General features: G+C 38.6%; 4 protein-coding genes across 4 annotated transcripts in view; 1 reads left to right on the top strand and 3 right to left on the bottom strand.

Annotated features, from left to right (window-relative positions):
• The window catches only part of LOC146459837 (uncharacterized), a 111,118-nt gene that overhangs the window by 8,884 nt on the left and 77,303 nt on the right, over positions 1 to 24,931 (bottom strand). The gene's annotated exons all lie outside the window — the stretch shown is intronic.
• Positions 9,943 to 14,254, bottom strand: LOC146459838 (C-type lectin mannose-binding isoform-like). The gene is made up of 2 exons (XM_085088740.1): positions 13,939 to 14,254; positions 9,943 to 10,157 (listed from the first exon to the last, which is right to left on the bottom strand). The coding sequence occupies exons 1-2, from the start codon at positions 14,252 to 14,254 to the stop codon at positions 9,943 to 9,945; spliced, it is 531 nt and encodes a 176-aa protein (XP_084944866.1).
• On the top strand, positions 14,876 to 18,762 carry LOC146459839 (uncharacterized). Its single transcript, XM_085088654.1, has 3 exons — positions 14,876 to 16,676; positions 17,230 to 17,328; positions 17,778 to 18,762. The coding sequence occupies exons 1-3, from the start codon at positions 15,114 to 15,116 to the stop codon at positions 18,276 to 18,278; spliced, it is 2,163 nt and encodes a 720-aa protein (XP_084944780.1). The 5' UTR covers positions 14,876 to 15,113; the 3' UTR covers positions 18,279 to 18,762.
• LOC146459840 (uncharacterized) lies at positions 18,897 to 20,946 on the bottom strand (the record flags this gene model as incomplete). The annotated part of the gene is made up of 2 exons (XM_085088741.1): positions 18,897 to 19,527; positions 19,756 to 20,946. Coding segments are annotated over 2 exons (1,554 nt in total), but the record flags the coding sequence as incomplete, so codon positions are not given.

The raw sequence follows: 24,931 nt of genomic DNA on the forward strand, positions 1-24,931 counted from the left end.
TGGATTTTATCCAAAACGCAATCGTAAAATCACAATTCTTGATGTTTATGTTAGGCACAGTAGCGTAGGAGCTGTTTTGACTAAAGTAGGCGGCCTTGCTGCCAGGACACCAGCCCTCAGTAAAGTTCACAGTACCAAAATATCTATCAAAACAATAATAATAAATGATACCTGTTGTATTGAGAAGGATGTAGATCTCTTAAACAATTGCATGTAAGCTCAATTGTCTCAAAACAAAATTAACGTATTGTTACAGCAATTCAGGGTGTTAACAAAGGAAAGTATAGTAAACCCCTGTTATTATGGACACCGTTGGGACCAGAAAAAAGTGTCTGTATTACAGAGTGTCCTTATTAAGCGGTTAATTTTAAAGAAAATGTATGGAGCGGGAACAAGACTGAAAACTGTCCGTTATAGCTAGTGTTAGTATTCAGGTGGTCTCCGTAGAGCGGGCTTTCACTGTACAAACTGTACACTGCATCATTATTTTTAGGGAAAAACAACATTCGCGAACACTAACCTACAACCATTCGCAAGTCTTTTTCTACATAATGATTCAATTTCAAAAATTTGAACTTGATCCTCAAAATTTAAACAATGGTTGTTGAAGTGAATAAGAAAGAATAGAAAAACAACAAGAGAAATACTAAAGGTAACTTATTATACGGTCTCAACTCAATTTCTCAGCTGCTTAAGGAAGTGTTTTCTGTAACGCCAGTGTCCACAGATATATGGACACCCGTACCATTGAACATTTAATAAAAAAAAAAAAACACACAAATTATTTGATTCTTCAATTGCTTACTTTACGTCTGGATCGGAACCATCTAAGAGCCAATGGCTGATTATTCTCTTCCCTAAAAGGAAATCATAACTGGCACATCACGTCCCGTACGTCAAGTATCCGTTTTACGAAAATAAAAGAAATAGATAAATAATATCAATCTTAGTGATAGTGATTTATAATTACCCAAAAGAAAAGTACCCAATGAGTCTGTAACGGTTTTCTTTTTAAAGATGAAAGTGAATGACAAGAAAACTCAAATGGTGTTAAATTTGTCAATTTAAAAGAATGTAGTATAAAGGAGTAAGAACACGAAGGCAAACATAGTGTAATGAATTTGATCAAAGATGTACTACATGTCTTCGTTATGCTCCATTTCTGACTGTTTTGTGGGCTGGCCCACTTATCAGAATCGAGCTTCCTCAAATATGGATTCGCTTGAAAGATGTTTGTTGCATCATCTTCATTGACTGTGATGTAAATACAATAAAAGAACAGGATAACAATATTCTTAATGTGAAATCTGCCACAAAGTGCCTAAAAGTGAACAGATATGCCCGACGAAACCATATACGATGTAAATGTTATGAAAACCATATTTTATGACGCCAAATCATACCAAAAACATTGTAAATTGGCGTAAATTGACTTCGAATATTTCGTGGTGTTAATAGGAAGCCGCACTTCAACTGAAACACTCAGGCAACTTTCACAACCCTAGCCGAAAAGAAGTCATTTTCCTTGCTATACCACTGTAAAGTTTGTATTATAAAGTTTCCATAAATGAAAAAAGAAACATATAGATTACTTTTTATAATAGGAAACCTTGAGTACCTTTACAGCCATAGAGCTCCATCCTCATTGATATGTGGTTATGCCAAGCTGTTGGTCTGAATCGGATGTAACGAGCTCTGATTGGTTTGTTCAGGTCATGAATAACTATGGTATTCTGGTCTTTGTTTCCAACAAACTCCTAAAAGAAGCAACAAACCATAAAGAATGATTCAAGTTTCTGAAATTATCAAATATTCAGGATTTATTATCACAATAATAAAGTGTTGTAACCTTAGTTTTCAATTTTGTAGAGTTTTTATCGTTAATTTTAATGTTGGGAGGCCTGTGGCCCCATAAAGATTAGTGGCTGTTTGTCCGCACAGGACAAAGAATCGCCATGTTTGTAGTCAAACATTAGCTCAAAGTACGGATTTGTGGATATTTGGACCTTTCATGGAAGAAAGCTCCAACAATTTGTAAGTTCTTGCCATATGAAATGTTCAGTTTAGATTTACTGGCATTTATCACTCATTGTTCCATAATATTTGCAATATTTTCTGCGAATCGCAACTCGGAAGCGAACAAGGATCAGGGGTGTAATATGCGGATCTGCCCTTGTGAATTAATTGTGATCTCGATGGTTGGATAAATAAAGCTGAGAAATTTTACGCCTACATAAAGTCTTACTCACTTCAACAACCTGGCCCTATTTTTTCAAAGTGTGGATAATTTCATCCAGCGGATAAGATTTCAGTATTGGCTGGAGTACATTTTACTCGTTGGATAGCGATTTATTCAATAGTTAGCGTTATTCGCTCCTTAAAAATCTGGGCTTACATAATTCTAGCGTTAATTGAAGTGTATTTCTTTTTAAAACTCGTTTATTACGAGAACGTGTATGATACCTTGTTTTCATTTTGTCCTGGTTCGCTGTAGTACTGGAAGTTAAAGCCATCGTAACTGTACTGCAGTTTGTATTTCGTCACCCACTGGCCCTTAGCGTTACTTCCTTGTGTTGCTACTCGTGTTACTATAGTTTGCTGATTTCCAAGATCAACCTGAAGCCATTGACTGATATCATCTGTAAGAGCTGACCACGATCCACCATTGCTCGAAGCCGCCCTGCCTCTGCTGGTAGCATGGTTAGCATCCAATTGTGAAGAAGCACTGATTTGTTTATCAGCGATAGCATTATCTTCCATGCCAAGAGCCTTCCGACACTCTGGTAATTGAAGTAAATGCTAAGAATTATAAGCCTTTAAAGAAATGCATGATAAATTCATCCGTATTCAAAAGTAAGATGCTTAAGGTTACCCGGTACCTTCAGAGGTGTCTTCAGAGGCGTCTCGCGTCCAAGCGATGTAGCGCGTCCGGTTTAAACTGTAGATACCCGAACCCTTAAATCATATTAAAGCTTATAGAGCTGGCTATCCAACTAAACCAAGAATTTTGAAATAAAATGAATTGCCGAAATTTTAGCGCTGTTTTCTCGAATAAATTTTTTTCACTTGGAGGAGCCACTTCAAAGAGCTAAAACTCAAAAGGAATTTGTTCGTTTGCCTTTAAATTTGGACAGTAGCTAGTTTAACATATAAACAACAACGTGTCTGCGAATTTTTTCCTTCGAAATATTTTTTCTCCGAGAGCGATTTTTGTACGATTACTCCACATTTTTTTCATCCTATTCCGAAAATGCTCTATAACTTTTCACTGCAATTGAATATGGCAAAACGCAGACACGTTTTTTTAGCGCTTTGGGTCCGGAAACTGAGGAGCAAATTAAATTAGCAAAAAACAAAATTCACTTTGACTTGTAGCTTTAAAAAGGTGATTCGGACGCTCGCAATTATAGGTCGTGAAAATTTCGACAATTTATTTTATTTCAAAATTGTTGGTATGGTTTGAAAGTCAGCTCTATGAGCTTAAATTTGATATGGGCGTTTAGGTATCTACAGTTTAAACTGGACGCGCTACATCGCTTAAACGCGAGACACCTCTGAAGGTCCCGGGTAACCTTAATCGTTCAATCAAATTTTCTGGTAAGAAGCATGGAATTGGTAAATTTGTCCTTCATCCTCACATTCATATCAGTAAGGATTATATCAAAAACTTAAGTTGCACGTCATGCACTCAATAGTGTAGGGTATAGGAATGTAGGATTCAACGAGACTCCTGTGAGCCAACTCGAGCTCGTGAATGCAAAAGTGAAAAATGGTAGCCGTAAAGCGGTACTCGCATCAAACTACGCTACAAGGATTCGTGGACACCATGCCGTATTGCTGGAATGCATTATGTATAAACAATTAAACAATTAAATTACACACGCACTCTGATTCCTTTCGATACGCGAGGCAACGCAAAGGGGGACGTGTGCATTCTTTTGGTGGTTTTGAGTGGTTACCAATCGACGAAAAAGCGTCCAGTTTTTCTTCCAAGAACTTCTGGATTTTTTTCCTTTCGTCGTGTTGTTGCCGAATGAAACTTGATACATGTGACCGATCAGGCTGTTTCCCTAGCATGTGACTTAAATCTTGCTGTTTTAAGCATGGTATTTTCAGCATGTTTTCAGCATTCCTTTCTACGTTTAGAAGCTTTCAACCTTGCTAAAGTTGCTATTTTGGCTGTAAATACAGAAATACATCAAGCGTTGTGATGATTGTCGCTATGCATAAGAAAATTTCCAGTGTTTACATTTGTTCTGTTGAATCGATCTTATCGCTCACACTGGACCCCGAATGAATTTTATCGCAGCTTCTGTCTGGGCGAATTTCATCCGCTATTTGTGAGGAAATGTGTTTGTTTACACAAGATTACGCCGAGTTGTCACGTTTCATCAATAAAAATAGAAAAAAACACAAAAAGCTTTCCTAAATAAAAAAATAGGCCCGCGATGCGTGCGTGTAGCTACTGCATTCTTGTTTCCATTGTTATGTGAATACGGTGCTGTTTAGTATGGACAGCTATTTTAGGAAAGGTTGTCGTACGCGTACGATTTTTTTCAATGGATTTTTCTCAGAACGCTCAGATGCAGCTAACAATGACATAAACATGAGGCATTGTTTTCTCATCAAAAGATAAAAGTCCTTGTGTAAGTGGCGTCTGCTTTGCTGTTCATGAGGTACAAAAATAATCTGATGTAGATGCGGCTAACAATAACATAAACATGAAGCATTGTTTTCTCATCAAGATATAACTCTTGTGTAACTGGTGTCTGGTTTGCTTTTTTAAAATAGATATGTTAAAAGGGTTAATTACTACATTACTTTTTAGTTTCCGTAATGGATATCTCTGTAATGCGTGTCTTCAGATAAGACCTTTAGATGTCGTGCGTGTCAAAGATCATTCATTCCTGTGTTATCCTTTGTGAAACCAAGAGCAACCCACCCACCTCACCCGGGTTTAGGGTGTTGTCTCTTCAGTAGTATCACATTTGAATAAGCATCCGTTTACCCCATCTGCTGGGTCTGTTTGTGGTAGTAATTACACTAGTATTTGTATTTGAGACAAAAAGACGTACTACCAGATTCAAAGTAAGAAAAGCTCTAAACAATAAGTTCGTTTGTATAACTTGTAAAGTCTATCGAAATTGGACGCTTATCAAATTTACTACCGGCGTTATCGTGCGCCAAGAAAATCGATCGTGATCCCAAGGTCTCCGAAAGCCGCTTCGGCATGCTTGTAAAATCACAAGCGGACCACCCTCTGTTTGTGTCGTGTAATGACTGTTTGCAACTCGATACTTTATATTCACGCGACACGATCGGTTGAAATTTTTAAAACGCCTTTTACCTTTATGTTGAAAAAACGTTTCAAGGAAAGGAAATGTTGATTTAATCACGCGTGGTGTTTTTTTGCCATTCCGACCCGTAGAAACCCTTCTCTGGCGCGTTTACTGTTCAACAGTGTTGCCGGCTCTAGTTCGGCCGGCACTAGAGTCTCAAGTCTCAAGTTGCAAACAGTCTTTACACCACACAAACAGAGGGTGGTTAGCCTGTGGTAAAATCTACTCTGTCCGTCAAACGGTAAAATCGACTCTATCCATCAAACCGATAACATAGTAGCTACTAGCGCATGCGCAGTAGCTACAAAAATTATTCAGATAGGTCTTTTTACAGGCCTAAGAAGCAAAAGCGTATAATTTTCGCCGAAAGGCGACTTGCAAGCGATTTGAAGTCAATTTTGAAGCAAATTTATCGGAGCACTGTAAAGGCCCGCAAATGATCCCGGCCCGCAAATGATCCCCGGACCGGAAATGATCCCCAAATTGAACCGCAAATGATCCCCGGACGGGAAATGATCCCCATATTGGACCGCAAATGATCCCCGATCGCCTTACCATAAACATAGAATGGAATGGACTCAAATTTGGACAGTGGATTTAAACTTTACAGAATTCCTTTTTTTTTTAATAACACCACTCGTCATATTTAAGCTATCTGCATGCAAATTTCTCAACTTTAAAAATTATAATATTATTATATAGCAGCACAGTACAACAGAACAATTTACCTATAAACTGTAACATACATGTATATGATGCACCATTACAATACCATTACAATGCCTAAAATGTGCACGAATTGTACGAAACTCTTCCAAATTAAAGAGCGGGTCAATTAAGACTTTCGCCAGTTTTATTTTATTTAATTTTTTTTTTCGAAAAAGGAAGGAGAATTGGTCAATGCGCTTCAGATGGCGGTCAAATCTCACCCACTATCGTCGCCTTTGTTCTTAATCGGATCTTAGTCTATACGCTATACGTTTTCGTTTTGCCGCTAGTTGGACTCCCATGTCTTTTTTTTTTTTTTTCTATTTTTTCTTTTCTACAAAACACACTGTCGTCGGCATACCGATTTTGCCATCCAAATTTTTCCTCGATCACTACAGGAGGCATATTGTTTACGGGAGTGCTGTTGATAGTTTAAAACCACATTTTCGGTGCAATACGAGTCACCCATCCCATTGTAAAAAGTTCACAGCAATCAACATTCACTCACTGCGTGCAGTCGATTATTTCCGGTTCAGTCAAAAACCTTCGAACAATTGAAAAATCCGGAGTAAAATAAAGTTATCGTCGATGTGCAGCGAGTATTAAACACGGCAAAACAAAGGCGACACACCCGATTGCTCGTCCTTTACTGGCGATACACTCGAGATAAGAAAGGCCGAGTTCAAAATCTCCCTCTGAAGAAATTTCTATTAAATATATCAGAGTTAGCTGGCTCACGAAGCAAAGGTTGATAGCCTGCTAACATAGACGTATTTCCGGCTGTCGAGAGAATTCCGGCGGAGAAAATCTCGACAGCCGGAAATACGTCTGCGTTCGCAGGCTACACACCTGAGAGAACAACTGGCATGTATGTTCCAGTTTACATAAAGTAAGTTGTTCTGTTGCACTGAGCTGTTACATTATAATTTTTAAAGTTGTGAAATTTATATGCATGTAGCTTAATATAACGACTGGTGTTATTAAGGGAAAAAAAGCGAAATGTATAAAATTTAAATCCACTGTCCAAATTTGAGTCCATTCCATTCAATATTTATGGTGAGGCGATCGGGGATCATTTGCGGTCCAATCTGGGGATCATTTCCCGTCCGGGGATCATTTGCGGTTCAATTTGGGGATCATTTCCGGTCCGGGGATCATTTCCGGGCCGGGATCATTTGCGGGCCTGTACAGCACGTTTTTCAAAAATTTTGCAAGAACTGTTCGGAATGCTAAAAATTGGTCTATTAGAATAGCAGTTCAGTACAAATTCACAATCAAACCTGTAATTATTTGCGTGTTGTATTCCTAGAAACACTCAAAGATTACCAATAAAGTCTGCGGATTAAAAGTTGATTTAAGACCCGCCCGCTCATCGGGTTGATAAAACCATGAATCGAAGAACTATTTCTTTGCAGTTAATGCCAACCTCGTTCCCAGGGTCTTTCCTCTTCACGTCCCAGGGAGCGAGAGAGGAGAAACCCTGGTTGGGTCTGGTCCACGTGTCTCCCAGAATCTGGAAGATTACAAATAAATGACTGGAGAGAGGGGCGGTTGAGTGTCAGTTTGACTATACTAAGTGTACCGGAGATGGGAAAACGTGCTCCAGTCAAGTCAACTTGCGATTCGCGTGTGTTTCAAAGGTCATGTCAAGTGGTCATTCAGAAACCCCTAAAAAGGCATATAAAGCGAGCGAATCTGTGAATGTGAGCTGCTATCGACCTTGTAAATCAGTTGGAGATACAAGTCATTGGCGAAATATTTACAGCAAAGGGAATCGACTACTTCTGGTGGTAGCCGAGGAGCTTTACGGCGACGCACTTCCACGAAGTGAATTTTTGAAAATCTACTTTTAGAGTCGTCAAGTCCATGATCTCTGAAAGTCAGGCATCGTTAAGGTCCAGCGGTGCATCGAGGAATCATCCTCCGCGCTGCATTTGACGGCCAGGAAAGAATCAAACGTGACCAGAAATGTATATCGGAGCCATTTTAACCGCAGACTAAATTTCACTTTAACGCCAACAACTGGAACAAAGGTTATTTCGTTATTGTTTTGCAACGATTACGGTATTTCGAAAAGGTTTTCTTTGTTCATTGAAAGATCCGTGAAATATTTACCGTGTACATGTTGTTATGCCGTACATCCTCCTTCTGAAGGTATTCTGCTTATGTGCTATTTCCTGTGTAATGTTTGTTGCTGCAACCCTGCTAACAGAGCGTTTCTTTCTTGAAAATCTTTTAGCATAAGCGCAGTCGTTCGCGTCTCTAGTATTTCGCATCTTTGGTTTGTTTACGTCCCGAGAGAAAAGGGGACGTAGACAAACCAACGACGCTAAATACCAGAGACGCGAACGACTGCGCTTATGCTAAAATATTTTCCAGAAAGAAACGCTCTGTTAGCAGCGTAATTGCTGCAGAATGACCTTTCAGAACAGTTAGACATAGGCCCGATTCCTTTCAAGTTTCCTCCCTTAGTTCTTCAGATCCGATCTTTCATCAGCGCATTCAAAGCTAGAATAAACAACGATTACAACTCCATGAATTGAAGGGAAAGGCGCTGTTCGTCCACGGTTAATTCTGTCGTTTATATACAGTGATTTTCCAAAGTACAGCGCTTCGAGACAACGGACTTTGTTAAGCTTTCAGATTAATGTTACAATGGCTCGCAAAATGAAGACTACTGAAAAACAGCCAGTTGAATGAGTTTCGCGTGGGCTTCGCACAGCAAAACGGAAGTCTTGTTTCGGACTGGACAATAAATTTTGACAAAAAAATAGCAAGCCGGTGAAGGACCCCTCCCTGGGTCTAATTTTTCTCTGGGAGACACGTGACCAGACCCTACCAGGGTCTCCCCTCTCTCGCTCCTTGGGACGTGAAGAGGAGAGACCCTGGGAACGAGGTTGAGTTAATGCTTGATTTCCGCTGTTGAAACTGTCAAGCATTCCTTAGAAGTTGTCCTTTCGATTTACCTTTTCGAAAACGTGTGTTTCCAAAAACGCGAAATTGGAGAATTTTTAAGTTTATGATCAGCGTCCGAGTGAAATTCCCATACATTGCGATAACTCATTCACTGCGCATGCCTGGAAGTTAACAACCCACCAAGTGACAAAAACCCCACTTTGCGATAACTCGTTCATTGCGCATGCGCGCATTCACAGTTAAAAAGGTGGCAAGAGAGATCAGACTCTTAAGGTATCAGCCACCCTTCAGGACCGTCCGCGCGTGGACCGCTCTAGCGCTTGTGTTTTAAATAAAAACCGATACAAACCGTGGCCATTGAGTTTCTGCCAAGTTTCAGAGTTATCGCTTTCTTGATCGGGTCTTTCGACCCAAATTTTTGATCGACTTGCACTCGAGCTTCCTGGTGTGGAAACCGACTGCCCACTTTAAAATTCGGACTGCTCGTTCAGCCATTCCTCCTGGTTGTAGTAAGAAGTTACAACCCTTGTCACTTTCGGCAAATATCTGAGCGCGATCTTTACTAAAAGACTTTTTCGGTTTCTTTCGTCTTGATGTGGACGTCGAAAACGGACATGACCTTTTTTTCTAATTCTTCGAACGCATTATTTTACAACGAAATTTACTACGAAGAAACCAAACATGTGTAAGATCAAATGTATTGCGGGTCTATAATGATGATCGGATATCATGTGACTTGTTTCATGATATGTTGACAATCCAGTTTGACAGGAGTTGTCAACGGGTGATTAATATAATTAACACGGAAAACACTTTTGCGTCCAATAAATTTTCACAGAAACAAAAATTTTCTATGGACTTTTTTTTTTAAAGAACACTCTTCAAGAGCTTTATCCGATCATCACAAAAACTCAAATTTTGGAAAATACCAGTCTTAAACGGTGGCTGATACCTTAATGTTACTTTGAATAACAGCAACTCAGTACAAACCGTTACATCTGACTGTGCTGATATTCTCGCTCCAGGATCCCCAAAATCCACACCTTATAGAGGCAGGACCACTGAGATGGTAACCACTGGAGCAGCTAAAGGTACAAGTTGATCCATAATCTTGATTTGATATGAGACACCGTGGAGGATAAACATGGACACCACTCTTCAGAGTAATATTTTTACAAGCAGACACTGGTGAAGCTTTGCGAAAGAAAAGAAGAAAAAAAATAGTAATTTGATTAGTAACTTGATTGGTCATTACGATGTAGATACTAGGTAAAAGAGAATCTGTGTTTTTCCTTCGAAAAAAGGCGATAGAAAAGGTTATAGGAATGCTAGACACGTGTTCTGGAGTTAACCTACGATTGAAGATTACATGTAGTGACGTGAAACTCATTTCAAAATTTTGATTTGGATTTATGGATTTCCTCAGAAGATTAGGGGAGCAACAAAATAAAGCAAAAAGTAATCAAAACCAATAAAGGAACACTTATTTAAGCTAAACACACAGAGGTTACAGTAAGAGAAGTAATTTTACTTTATTTAAAATGGGATTTTATATTAAAAAAAAAAAAAACTGCCTGTGAAAAAATAATTTCCTTGGCTACACTAAAGTTAATGAGCTCTAACCGACCACAATAAAATTTTTTTCAGATAAATTTCTGACAAAAAGTCCTGATGTCTTATGCCGTTTTCTTAAAATTCAAAAAACGAAATCAGATTCAAAGCCGCCGCGCGTAGAACGTTAGCCCACCAGTCTAGATAAGGTTGTGGCACTTGAAGATCTAAAGGCAAATTTCATATTACCTGCGACATTCTAATAATGTCCAACTGCGAAAAAATTGTATTTTCTAGAGAAAAATTCGCGGGCTCGCCACTGGCTTTCGAGCACAGCCAGAGTGCGACAAGTTTGAATGAAAAAAAAAAAAAAATAAATTGGGTTATTTATTTTACGTTTTTTCATATTTGTTACCTCGTTGCCAAAAGAAGTTGATGCAATAATTATTAGCGATAATAAGGGTGTCAGTAAAACGTGGGGTCGGGGCCGGGGCCGGAGTCGGGGTCGGGGTCGGGGTCATTTTTTTTTCTTTATTTTTTCTTTTTCTTTTCTTTTTTTTCTTTTTTTTTTTTTGTTTCTTTTTTCAACATCACGGGTCAAATAAGGATTAAAGCCAATATAAAAAATGTTAAGTCTCTAAAGCTTACTAGCTTAGGATAGGTCATCGGTGACAACACTCGATGCAGTTCCGTATTCTGGCGAACATTGGTTCCGTGAATTGACTATCTTTTATTCTTCCAAGAAAAGAAATGAGGCAAAAAATACAAGGTATTAGAGAAAATATTTCATTGAACTAACAAATTCGTGAACTAGAATGTGCATGAACTTACTATGAACACCCCCGCCGCCTTCCATGATCGTGCTCGTTTGTTACAGTCAATCCATGTCACGCGTGACTATTATTTCCGAGAATGAAATAAATAGAGGATATTATGTATCAGTCAATTCCAAGCGCGATCATCCCCCCGGGCAACCCCCGGGCATTTGACCCCTGTTCGGCTCCACATAGTGGGGCATTTGACGCGAATAGAAACCCGACCCATCGAGCATTTGACCCGTCAATAAAATGCTGGTCAGCGGTCGCATAAATTGTCGGAATGCTTTATTCACAGCCAGAATTTACGCGTATATTTTGCGCCAAACAGTTTTTAATGTAGTAAGCCATTTAATACTACCATAGAGAAGCGTTCCAACAAATATATCTGAGATTGTTTTTGGCATAGCGGGGTTACATATATTGCCCTTCGCTTCTCATTTTCAGTGGTATGTCCAAGTTCAATTTTCAATTCAATTCAATTCGTTTATTTTGCCATTAACCAAAAAAATACAACATAAATACATTATTGACGACACACAATATTCTTACTATTACAATGTTCATACTTAACTATTTACAATATTAAAAGGGTTAAAGGCTAGGAAGCCTATATAGAAGCCGGGGGCTTATTAACTATAGGCTTCCTAGAACTATAGGATAAACCATAGAAGTTAAGGGTACAGATTGAAAATTCCAATCATTTTTTTTTTTAAAGAAGAGAAAAAGAAAGAAAGAAAAAAAAAGAAAAGGTAAAGAAAAGGTGTGTAGCTCAACAAAGAGTCAATTTAACTTAGAAAGAAGGAATTTTTTAAGTCTTTTGCCAAACAAACTGATACTTTCACTGTTTTTGAATTTCATGACTTAGCAAGCTTCGTTCTCCCTTTGCTCGGCGTTCGAAGCTCGACTTGTTGGCATGTCTAGGTTTCATAATATAGTGTTTTTTATCATTGTTCTTGTTATCACACGTATTAGCAAACTTCATGTACATTGAATATAAAAGAAAAGCGAGTATCGGTACTTATATCGTTAAACTCTCTGTTAGTTGAGTTTCATATGTGATGTTATGCATTATCTTTAATAATAAATTGTTTTAAATTTATTAATGTATGAATTTCGTTGATTTTTAAATAAACAGAGCTAGCGAATACAAAAAAAAAAACCCAACACGATGACTTTTCAGCCCCAACCAGTGGGGCATTTGACCTAGAAATCGGCCCATATAGAGGGGAATTTGATCAGGCATTTTTAAAAAAATCAAATGCCCGGGGGTTTGCCCGGGGGGGGGGGGGGGGGATGATCGCTTTTGGAATTGACCCAGACATTACATGGCCGCGCGGAGATACGAAATTTCTCTTCGCGTGTTGAAAAATATTTCATGAGTGAGCGCAGCGAAACGAGTAAAATATTTTTCAACACGAGAAGAGAAATTTCGTATCTCCAAGCGGCCATGTAATATTCTATTTATTATATTAACACCAAAGAAATACCAAACCATTTCATTTTCGCTGCGAAAGGCGAGATTTATTATGTAACCGTAGTAACAGGGAAATTTGTACGAGAACTCTGAAATCTCATTGCAGAGTTCTCGTAGAAAATTCCCTAGTTTATTGACGATATAAGACTATGAATTTTTCGTTACATTACAGCACAAGTATTTTAAGAATAACAATTGTGACTCAAGTATTTTGAATTTTTTTTGTCAGTTAATGCGTCTTTTTCGGAACATGTTTATTTCATCCTCGGAAATAATAGTCACGCGTGACATGGATTGACTGTAACAAACGAGCACGATCATGGAAGGCGGTGGGGGTGTTCATAGTAAGTTCATGCACATTCTAGTTCACGAATTTGTTAGTTCAATGAAATATTTTGTCTAATACCTTGTATTTTTGCCTCATTTCGTTTCTTGGAAGAATAAAAGATAGTCAATTCACGGAACCAATGTTCGCCAGAATACGGAACTGCATCGAGTGTTGTCACCGATGACCTATCCTAAGCTAGTAAGCTTTAGAGACTTAACTTTTTTATATTGGCTTTAATCCTTATTTGACCCACAAATAACCTGTGATGTTGAAAAAAAAAAAAAAAAAAAAGAAAAAAATGACCCCGACCCCGACCCCGACCCCACGTTTTACTGACACCCCGATAATAATAAGCGATGAGAAACATTGGATATGACGATTATATTTTAAAGAGAGTCACCAGTCTTATTATCAATCTACCTAAAGTCACGTATGATGCAAGGTGTTAAAACTATTAACCCACATACTTAGCAGGGTTACAGTGAACGATATTTTTGAAATTTGAACGGAATTTTGAAATTTACATGTCAGTTTTTTGAGTTCCCGCATAAATTTCCCTAGCTTATTGACGGTATAAAGCCATGAATTTTTCTTTACATTGCAAAATTGAATATTTCAAGAATAAAAATTGTTTCCCAAGTATTTTGAATCTTTTTTTTTTTTTTTTCAGTTAATGCGTCTTTTTCGGAACGATTTCCAGAGAAATGTCCAACATTCCATTCTTGGAAATACTGTTCACGCGTGACCTGGGTTGACTGTAAATATTCAGGAATATTCAATTTGGCTTAATGACCTCTCACTTACGATTGATTTCACAAATGGGGCGGAAGGATGTTTTGCAGGGCCAGTCATGCCATTTTCGTCCAGCCATGATTGCTACACAATCTTCCGTGCCTCCCACGCCATTGTTCGGTTGGTTGCTATCCCAGTTTGTGTAATTAGTGAGTGTTCCGTCAATCCAAAGCCACCTGGAGTCGTTCTTCGGATCCCTGTGCAAAGCAATCCACGCCCAGTCTACTTTAATTTTTGAGGCAACTGCTTCAACATTGGCTTGTGAATTCAAAATTGCAAGGGTTGTTCCTAATTCTACGCAGAAGGATTTAGCAGCGTTCCATCCCATTTTCTCGTTAAACATTTTAAAGCAAGATCCATGGACACTCGGAAGCCAGCCCGTTGGGCAAATGGCTGTAAGGAAATGTAAAATAAAAAAAGTAAATGCAATACACAATACAACACAATGCGTGCAATGCGACGCCACGTCATGCCATGCAATGGTGGCTTTAGATGGTCAGGAGCCTACACTGAGAGTGAAAGATACAAAGCTGTTAGCCTGAAGCGCTTTGCCGCCGAGTTTATTGCTTAAATTTACGAAAACATCGCCGCTTTTTTCTTTCGTGACCGAAGCCATGTTGTTACATGATCTGAAAAATAGGCATGTGTTCGGTAGAAATGGACGCAAAGCAAGTTGTATTTTCATTTACTGCTGATGGTTTTAGATCTGTCTGCGAGTTTGGTTGCTGCAACGCTTCATGTTGACGAGTATGGTTGGCCAAATGTTGCAAAATTCAACAACTTGCATATTTATATTCAACAACTTTTATTTATGTTCAACAAGATATATTCGTATTCAACGTTTTAAATTTATATTCAACAATGCGCATTTTCCTTCAACTTCAACTAAAATTATTTTCGTTCAACAACAATATTTGTTCAACTTCAACTAAAATTATTTTCATTCAACAACAATATTTGTTCAACTTCAACTGTCATATTTATTTAACACTCAACAAAAATAACTGTTCAACTTCAATACGGACTTCTAGTTTCTACTTCCCTCTATATTTGTCATACAAGTAAGTTGTTGAAAGTTCCCGGACATTCAAAATATCTTTATTTAACAAAAATTCCCCACCCCGTCCCCGCTTAAATACGCTAACTTGACTACCCAGTCCCCCGATCACTTTATGCCTTGAATAAAGATGGCGTCGACGTCGGAACTTGATGCTAAGGAAGAACTGACACAGATGGTCAGAGAATGCGTTCGAAACGAAATTGCTCTTCAACGATCGGGAAATAGTACCTCGTTACTGATGAGAACTCGCGACCTTATAGCGAGTTCAGCTCGATCTGCGAGCCGAGAGATGACAAATTCCATCGCGCCGGACTTTCCCGCCACTGGCACTCAGGGTCAGCCGGGTCCTTCTTCTTCGTCTTCTTTTCAGACTGGGCAGTCGCAGTATTTTCAAACAGGAAAAAAGAGGCCTGCAGCTACAACGAATCATCCATGGCGCCTAAAGGGCAAACAGAAGAAACAAACAAAGCAGGAGTTCCACCCCAAAGCCGTTCATCTCCTTGACAAGCCTGAAGATCTGGATGAAAATGGCTTTGTTCCCGACTACACAGTTACTGACGATATGGTCCTACTGAAAGGGTATTTTGAGCTGGGGACAGGCCAGTCGGAAAGTGAAATCAGAGAGAGTATAACCGAGGTACTGAAGCAGCGTTTCCCATTTGTAAGACCAGAACATTTTGACTTTGTTAAGCGTGAGCGTAACAAAGTAACCAGCCCAGTCGTTAACAAATCTCTTGAATGGAATTACAAACACGTAAAAGAATTATGTGGTCAGGGAAAGCTTTACATTCGTTTGAATGTCTTGAGAGAAGTCATCGACGCATGTGAAGAACCATCACCCACAGGAACTAAAGATGACGACGATGATGACTTGATGAGGTCACCTTTTTCACTGACCATGCCCAAGAAATTTGAAAGTTCGACAGGAAATGGATCCATTGCAGAATATGGACAGTCGGAAACAAGCCTCACTAGCATGTGTGTAAGTGCATCTGGATATGGGGCATCTACCTCTGTTGATTTAGTGGTGGCCTCCATTGCTGGTCCAAGCAGTCAGAGTGATAAGGAAACACTGCGAGAGCTGCTGCCATCTGCAAGTGATGAACAACTTGACAATGCACTCCAAGAATTTGGTGGTCTTGATTCAGCAGCAGATGCTCTTCTTGAGGGGGATTCCCTTCAGGGAGACTCTAATACAGCAGTGTGTGAGTCAATAGTCCAGATCATCGAAATCCTGGGGAAAAAGTTGACAGGAAAAAGAAAGAAACTAGAAGTTGATGAAGGTGATCTTGTTCAAGATGCAGTGGTCTACTACAAGTCAATTCAGTTTGATGCTTCCTGCCCTTTGAGAATTACCTATCAAGGCCAACCTGCCATAGACAGTGGGGGAGTGATGAGGCAGTTTTATTCTGACTTATTTGAAGGTTTAGTAGAGGGAAAGTTAATGGTGCTGTTTGAAGGTGAAAATGCCCACAAGGTGCCAAGTTACCAACCACAGGCTGTTATGAGTGGAATGTTTGAAATGGTTGGAAAAATGATTGCCCATTCTCTTGTGCAAGGAGGCCCAGGTTTTCCATGTCTGGCTCTGCCATGTTTCTATTACCTTGTGACTGGGGATGTTATGTGTGCATTTGCATACTGCGATGTTTGGGATATTCCAGATCCATTTTCTAGGAACATAGTCATGCAGGTAAATGCCCAGTACATTATGAGTTTATTTTTAGGTTAACTTTTAACAGTAAATCCAGTAAGTGTACACTGCATCTCACAAACACCACATTACAACCATCCATTGTCTAATAGTTTGTGGTAAAGTTAATATTGGATAAGACTCCTTAATTAGCCATGTTCTAAACGAGCAGGGGACTGGGTACAAAATTTTAAAATCGAATGAATTGAAAAATGGACATCGTCATCTGAAAGAGCATCCAAATTATTACCGGTAGTAAATTCACTGTATTTGATTATTATTGGTTTAATTTCAAAGGCATGGTTCACTTTTAAAATACACCAAAATAAGAGAGTGTAGCATGGATTGGAGGGGCAGCTGTCCCTCCAATACATACTATTAAGCTCTCTTAAGCTTATTTTAGCAATTATCAAAAGTGTACCATGCCTTATAAAAGGGCCTATCTTTTGCCCACACCTACAATTCATAGATAATAAGACTTCTCCAGCCAGTACATATAGGTTTCTAGTCATATCTGCAACATTTATTTCTATTTTTGCTTATTCATACAAAGCTGATGGATGCCAGTGATGATGATGAACTGGCAGAGCTAGCCAAGAGTGATGAAGTAATTAATCTGTTGGCTCATTGTGGAGAGACAAGTGTTCTGCAGGTACCATTTGCTTTGACTATATTTTTATTTATATTGTTCTGCCCTGCATGCTACCGCTGACATTGTGTACCCCCCGTGCTGACAGCCAGGCCCAGCCTTCTAATGAGACCCCTGCAATTACTGTTTTTTTTTTTTTTTTTGCTCACTTAAACGTTGAACTTGCCTACAAATGTTGATTTATTGTGACAGGCATGCAACTTTCATTCTCTAGTTTATTCAGTTTTTATTTCATTCAATATATCCTGTACTGTGTATTGTTCTAGTTTCTACCCTTCCTTCCCACCCTTTGGTGGGTGGAGAAGTTAGAAGTTGATATCTATTATTTCCCACATTCCAAATTATACTTACTATCAATTGTATTAAGTTGATTTGTTCAAAGCCAGTAAAGTATCTGCTTATATATCATTGTTTGCTCAAATTGTTTGAGTTTGTACAATATTCTATTTCAGATGTCTACAAAAGGGAAAATAATTCAGTCAATAGTGATGTATGAGGTCATTTCAAAGCGAAAAATGGCATTGGATCAGTTGAGAAAAGGATTGACAACCCTTGGTGTCCTTGATGAGATGTCAAAGCACCCACATCTTTTGGAAAATGTGTTCACCTTTAAACCTGTTGAGCTGACACCCACCACAGTTAAAGATTGTCTCAAATATCCAGATGAATTAAGCAAGCAAGCACAGGACACCAAGATGATGATGACCAGATTTGTTGACCAGTCGTCAAGTGCCAGGTTGATGCAATTTATGCAGTACTGTACTGGAAGCAAGACAATGCCTTCAGTTCAGAATTTTGTAATAAATGTAAATTTTCATAGTGAAAGTTACATCTCTTCATCAACATGTACCTTTACATTGTTATTACCTGATCATTTTCCCTCTTATGGTCTGTTTGAACTTTCACTGGATTCAGCCTTTTCTTCATCTGGAAAGTCTTTTACCTCAGTGTAAACAACAACACTGCCCTAAATTTATACATTTAGAGGCTCTTATGTAAGCAAGACTTATGGATAGGTTGCTGTTTGTGTACTGTTAGGTTTACCGAAAAGAGGTCATTACTGAGTTGTTGTTGGTAACCTTCTATGGAATTTGAAAGATGTAGTAATTGGATTTGCCACTTTAAAGTCAAAGATGACTTGCAACAGTTTTCATGCCTTTGTTTTGATGGATTGAAAGTACTGACCCATATCAGATCCCATGATCTGGGTACAATAGTGTTGATGTTCAATTCACTGATCAATTTAGTTGTGTTATGCCAGCATTAAAACATTGAAAAAGCCTTGCCATTTCTAGTATAAACTCATTGGTATGTATTGTCTTTAGCTGCTGATTCTTGGAAATGATATGTTTTGCCAAACAAAATTCCTTACATTATTTTGTTATTGAACATTACATGTAAAATGGTATTATTGTAATAAATATTAATCATTAGTGACCTGTTCTTTAACAATTAATTGTGATAGGTGGACTATCACAAGCAATAGTTTCCCCTCTATGCAAAATATTAACAATAGCACTAGTTTTAGGATCACTGACAATGCACGATGTTCCATTCCACAATGTATCAAACCACAACTACAAAGTGCAAATTAGCATTTAGCAACCTAAAACAATATAGACCTCAACATGAGGAATAAATTACAGAGTTTGTGAGTTTTTCCCCATGGCCCAGAGCCTCGCAGTGACATCTCTTGTTTTAGGCTGAACTTTAAAATATCGAAATTGGGCTGTTGTGGAAGATGCCACATAACACTGTCCTCCCAAGCATCAATTTACATACTTGTGTTTCTGATTTTAGGGAAAAAATACAGTGTTTAGTTCTCTATAAGTAAGTATTTCATTGAGGAGCGTGGTTGGAAAGCAAGTTTTCCAGGAACTCAAGGGCCCTCTGGAAAATATCTATGGCAAAAGCACTTGAATTCTCAAGTGGATCAATTTCATTTGTTAGCCTAGAGATAATGTCATCTGGTAGATTCAAATCCACTTCATTGACTTCAACAGTAGACAGACCATCATCTGGTGGAGGTGGTGCGTTAGGGTCAAAACCAAACCACTCATAGTCATCGCCACTGACATTAACATCACTTCTCATATCAGCCACTGCAACAAGTCTTCCGTTCACCCTGTCTATCATTCCATTAGACCAGATTTGTTCCGGACTCCAATTTCTTTCAGTTCTTATGGGGTGCTTGTTCCAGGCCTCAACCAATCTCGTACCCAGAGTCTTCAGGCTTTTTGGTCAGCGGGGCAACGCCGGGAAGACTCTGGGGACATCGAAAAAATTCAATTTTTTTGATTGGCTGTTCCGCAACGGTTTCCATTGTTTTACCGCAGAAATCCTGCGGTAATAAAATTCGATGTCCCCAGAGTCTTCCCGGCGTTGCCCCGCTGACCAAAAAGCCTGAAGACTCTGGGTACGAGATTGGGCCTCAACAAAACTAGCAATTGCAGCATTAATTCTAGGCAAGTAAACATAATGCAGAACAAACAAATGAAGGGGATTGGCGATGTAAAGCAAACCAGATTCCTCCAAGGATTTGAAGGTGTAGTAAAACACATTACCGAAACATCGAAACACATCACGCCATAACCGCTCTATTCTCTGATTACGTGTAGAGCTTCCAACAAGTGCAGATCCACGATCTTGGCCTCGAAATGCAATCATGCGTTCCCATACCAAAACGTTTTCACCTCCATGGTCAGTCCGTACTCTAGATGGCCACGAGTACCTTTCGACACCCTGCAGAAAAAGGCCTTCAACAGTCTCCTTTCTGTTGTTTGTAGAACACTTCAAAAAACAAATTAAACGAGAGTAGCCATCTATACAACCGTGTATAACGAAACCCCATGTAATCAAACTGTGATGGCCGTCTATATGCCATAAACTGTTAGGACCAGGCACTGAATAAGCTCTCCTAGAAATTACTGTTGCCCATCTCAAACGGCAGTTGATCGGATCAACTCGTGAAATGCTGGCCCGAATACGATCCCTTTGAACATTGATCCCCATACTTCTCAAGTGGCCACGAACCATTGAGTAACCCACAAGGCCTCCTTGCACGCTCATGAAAGCACGCACAATATCATCAAGATTCGTATTTGTGATATTTGTAAAGCCAGTTTCCTCAGTAATACCAAGTTCTCGTACCCGTCGCCACAGGGTCCATCGCGAAACTAGAAGAAGTCCGGCGATGTCTTTCCACTTGAATCTTAAAGCCCTAAAGTGTAACAAAGTCTCTTCATCGATCTCGTACTTTGGTCTTCCCGGTCCTCTGTTTACGGTACGCTCCGGCGGACTTAGCAGAAAAACTGCTAAGTGGGTACAATTTGGAGTGTTGGTTAGCTCCATTTCTGTCAATTTTCGACACCAAAGATGATACAGTACTCTCAAATTATTAGCAACCTCGGTCAACTCTGCTTTGTGCTCGTTAACAACCGGTAATACGTTTTCCACAAATTTTGCTGCTGCGTCTAAACGATTGATAGCCCACTCAATAAATGATCGGGAAGTGCTATTTTCTCCCTCTTCACAAATGTTTAACACACTTAAAACATCCTCAAAGCAATCCATGGAAGATTGCTCGTCTACTGTTCTAGTAGCCATTTTGATTTTTGGCGGGAATCAATCAGGTTTTGTGCCGGGAAGGGAATGGGTTCCATGTTTGGGATTGGTGGGTGGGGAGGGACGGGGTATTTTGTTGAATGAAGAGATTTACAATGTCCGGGAACTTAACTCACAAAACAGTCATGATTTTTGTTGAATGAAAAAAGTCTGTATTGAAGTTGAACAGTTATTTTTGTTGAGTGTTAAATAAATATGACAGTTGAAGTTGAACAAATATTGTTGTTGAACGAAAATAATTTTAGTTGAAGTTGAACAAATATTGTTGTTGAACGAAAATAATTTAAGTTGAAGTTGAAGGAAAATGCGCATTGTTGAATATAAAAATAAAACGTTGAATACGAATATATCTTGTTGAACATAAATAAAAGTTGTTGAATATAAATATGCAAGTTGTTGAATTTTGCAACATTTGGCCAACCATAACAGACATATGCGCCAAATATTATGACAATTGAGGCAGGTTTAAATTAGTGTTTTTAAATTATTCATGAAAGCATTTTGTTTGGTTGTTGTTGTTGTTGTTGTTTTTAATTATCTTTGCTTGGTTAAAGTCATACTTATTTAAGGAAATGTTACGAGTTCAGCTCACCGTCTCCTTGACAACTTCCGCAACATATCAAGAGGGAGACCAGAAATACCAACATCATGGTCCTGTTCAGACGATTAAAAATATCATGTTAAAATATTATTCTTAACAACACAATTTGCGCTGGTTGCCTATTTCCAACCGTATTTTAGACGAAACCGTACACTTTATGAACCTGTGTAGCGCTGAAGTCATAATTGATTTTACTGGATCGTATTGCGTTATTTTGCATCGCACTGCTGCTGGGTGTAAAGTTAACATATTGGTTTGTAAAGTATCCCAAGATTTGTGGATATTTGTACACATTTTAGGATTTTAAAAATGCGACGTCACGCATTATTTGCCGTCTTTCTCCCTTTTTGGCCTTTTGTTAAAAATCCCACTCCTTAGTTAATTTTATTTCATTCATTCATTCATTCATTCATTCATTCATTCATTCATTCATTCATTCATTCATTCATTCATTCATTCATTCATTCATTCATTCATTCATTCATTCATTCATTCATTCATTTATTCATTTATTCATTCATTCATTTTTGTAATTCAAAGGAAAAAGATGAAAAAGCTCTGTCAGGATCTTAAAAAGAACACAATCGTGTCACGTTGTAGTCAAACATTGATATAGAAAGCAACACTCCTCATCACGCGGATTGTTTTTTTCAGGGATGTTGTGGTGCGTGTTATTTATACACAAGGCTCATGGAGCTACTTCATTTCTAATACCGTTTGTAGCATCCAGTGCACCCCTCCAAGTATGGCACTTTGGAATAATTTACCACGCACCCGTCAAGTTTAACATCCATGTAATTGACACTGCGCCAGTTGAGGAAGTCTGAAGTGTCAGCCGTCTTCTCCCCCTAACCCACCGGGGGCGTGGGTTAGGGGAAGGAGACGGCTGACATTTCAGACTACAGTTGAGGTAACACCTTTGGTTTCTACGCCTACAGCAAAAATATTTATATAGGAGCCTCTTATAAAATTTGAAGCCCAATTTTTTTACCTGCTATCGAAAAATAACAAGCGATCAAAATATTAAAGAGATTTAGATTTTTTATTTTTTTATTGCAATTTAATGACCATCAATCAATTAATTAATCAACAAGAAAAATATAGAAAAAATAGCCATAAGGACGATTTGTAAAAGAGTTCTAAAGACCCCATATAACAACAATGCACCTCATTAAAAAAATGATTATTATAAAATATATAAGAAATACTAAGACTAAAAAACTAACGACAAACAACGAGCGGCAAATATGGGGTTAACATGGTCACGTGGTCATTTCGGCTGTTTGCCGTAAACGTGATTCGAAATCTCTCTTTTGATTCCAGGGCCATTATTTTCAATTAAAGCGCTGCTCCAAATAGGCTTGTCGACAGTTTCATGAAATACACAAAGAGCATTATCCCCTATCCTCCATTAAATTTACCGAAAATTGTATGTTACAGTTCCATAGCTAAATGCAGCACTGAAATGGTGTAAATTCGAGTTGGACTTTTACACGTCAAGTAAACAAAACTTAGTTACTATTAGTTTACGATAAATGAATGGAATATTGCAAGAAGTTAACTTTATAATTATTAATATGTTGATTTCTCTAATTTAAGCTATTTTTTTTTTAAATTTTGATAGCCTTCGTTATTTATGTTTATGGAGGCAGTCTGCTGCATTTTTGTATAATACCCAGCAATGAACATTTAAAAAGATATCTCCATGAACATGCATAATAATTTCCATTGAGTGGGAACGGGTATGTTAAATTGGATGAACTATAACTGTAGTCGCAGCCATTTCTGTACAGCAACTCAGTTAAGGGTTAGTTGTGAGCGGCTTAGTCATTGCACGCAGAAAGGGAAAAAAAGTCTCTTTATCGCCCACATGTAGTTCCAGCTTCTTTAGTGACTTAAATAAATTCTTGTTAAAATGAACAACGTAAATTAAAGTAAACACACGGAATATGCTTTAGTAATACATTTTTTCAGCGATAAGCGAAGACAGTCCAAAAATCGCAAGAAATTCGAAACAAGAAAAACTCCCATACAGCATATCCTTCCGTTAGTATACATGTAATAAATCTCAAAATAGCAAACACCAAAGATGCCAAAGAAAACAATTTGCCTTCCGTAAGAGCAAGATCAGTTAGCCCCTGCTACCAGATACTGATAACACGACATAACAGATTCTTGTGCGTTCTCCTGACCTGAAAGCAATACTTTTTCACATTGTTGATCAGCTAACTTACCTCACGAAAAAAACTTGTCAACAATTCTTGACTAGCGGCGATAAAAAGACATCTTATACGCGAAGCCAGAAAAACGTATTTAGTAGGGTACAGGACGTGCTCACAAACGTGAGTTCAACGGCAAATAACAAAAACAGGTAGCTGATTAAAATAATAACAGCGACATTGAAATGCTTTTGCAGACACAATTTTTAGATCAGATGACATCTACGAATAAAACGTAAATAAGTTACGTCGTTCTAAGTCAAAATGTGTCAAATACCAAGATAATCTTACGTCCAGCTTTCATACTTGGCAGCAGCTTGGTACTACTTATCGTTTTATGCAGAGGTTATTTAGTAATAGAATCGAGTTTGAGTTTATTGCCTTTCTTGTTCGAGATCCGTACAGTAACTTATGGACCGATTTTTTTCCCGTTGCCAGAAATCGACGGAAATAAACGAGGTTCCGTAACTTACAGTACCGACCGAGGAAGGGGGATTCAGTAGGGAGGGTTCATAATTCATGCAGATGGGGGCCTATGACGATTTTTAATTTTTTTTCCTTTCATGTTTTGAAGCCCCCCCCCCCCCCCCCCTCTCTGTCACCCTTTTTAACCTTAAAACCTCCTCTTAAATGGCTAATACAAGCATCTCTGCATTCTTAACATTTTATAACATTTGCATAAAGAGTGAGAGTGATGATAGTGAGTGTGAACTTGTACCGCCGATGAAGCACAAGAAGTGGAGGGAGTGTCACATACTTTCCGTTCTATTGGTGAATCGCAAACTTGTACAACTGCCGCTACCTGATGTTAGCTACCTCACTACTTATGTAAACAGAACACGAAATTAACAAAACATATGAGGCCATGGAAAACACAGTTCTAAGAGATTGAGCGAGTATCAGTGTGAGTTTACCATTTATTGAAATATATTTTCATCCTCATTAAAATGACTTCCAAAAAATATACCCAACGTTTTGTTGACGGAACAACCAAGGGGCGTATAAACGATGAAAACATAACATTTTAAATAGAAACTTTTCCGATGGCCCCCCTTACGCCTTGTCCTAATTTGGTGGGAATTTTTCATAGCCCCTTACCCCCAAAACCTACTGTGACCCCCCCCTCTCAAAATAATTATAGCTCCTCGCCCTGCAAATTCCC

This window comes from Pavona decussata, unplaced genomic scaffold, assembly GCF_977016875.1.
Source record: "Pavona decussata unplaced genomic scaffold, jaPavDecu1.1 SCAFFOLD_215, whole genome shotgun sequence".
Lineage (NCBI taxonomy): Eukaryota > Metazoa > Cnidaria > Anthozoa > Scleractinia > Agariciidae > Pavona > Pavona decussata.

What these genes read in the sequence shown, in the direction of transcription:
- LOC146459838 (XM_085088740.1), bottom strand. Translation starts at nt 14,254, where the DNA reads ATGGGATGGAACGCTGCTAAATCCTTCTGCGTAGAATTAGGAACAACC. An exon ending in CCCCATTTGTGAAATCAATC is followed by an intron (nt 10,158 to 13,938) that starts GTAAGTGAGAGG and finishes TCTTTCGCAAAG; the next exon opens with CTTCACCAGTGTCTGCTTGT.
- LOC146459839 (XM_085088654.1), top strand. Translation starts at nt 15,114, where the DNA reads ATGGCGTCGACGTCGGAACTTGATGCTAAGGAAGAACTGACACAGATG. An exon ending in CTAGGAACATAGTCATGCAG is followed by an intron (nt 16,677 to 17,229) that starts GTAAATGCCCAG and finishes ATTCATACAAAG; the next exon opens with CTGATGGATGCCAGTGATGA. An exon ending in GAGAGACAAGTGTTCTGCAG is followed by an intron (nt 17,329 to 17,777) that starts GTACCATTTGCT and finishes ATTCTATTTCAG; the next exon opens with ATGTCTACAAAAGGGAAAAT.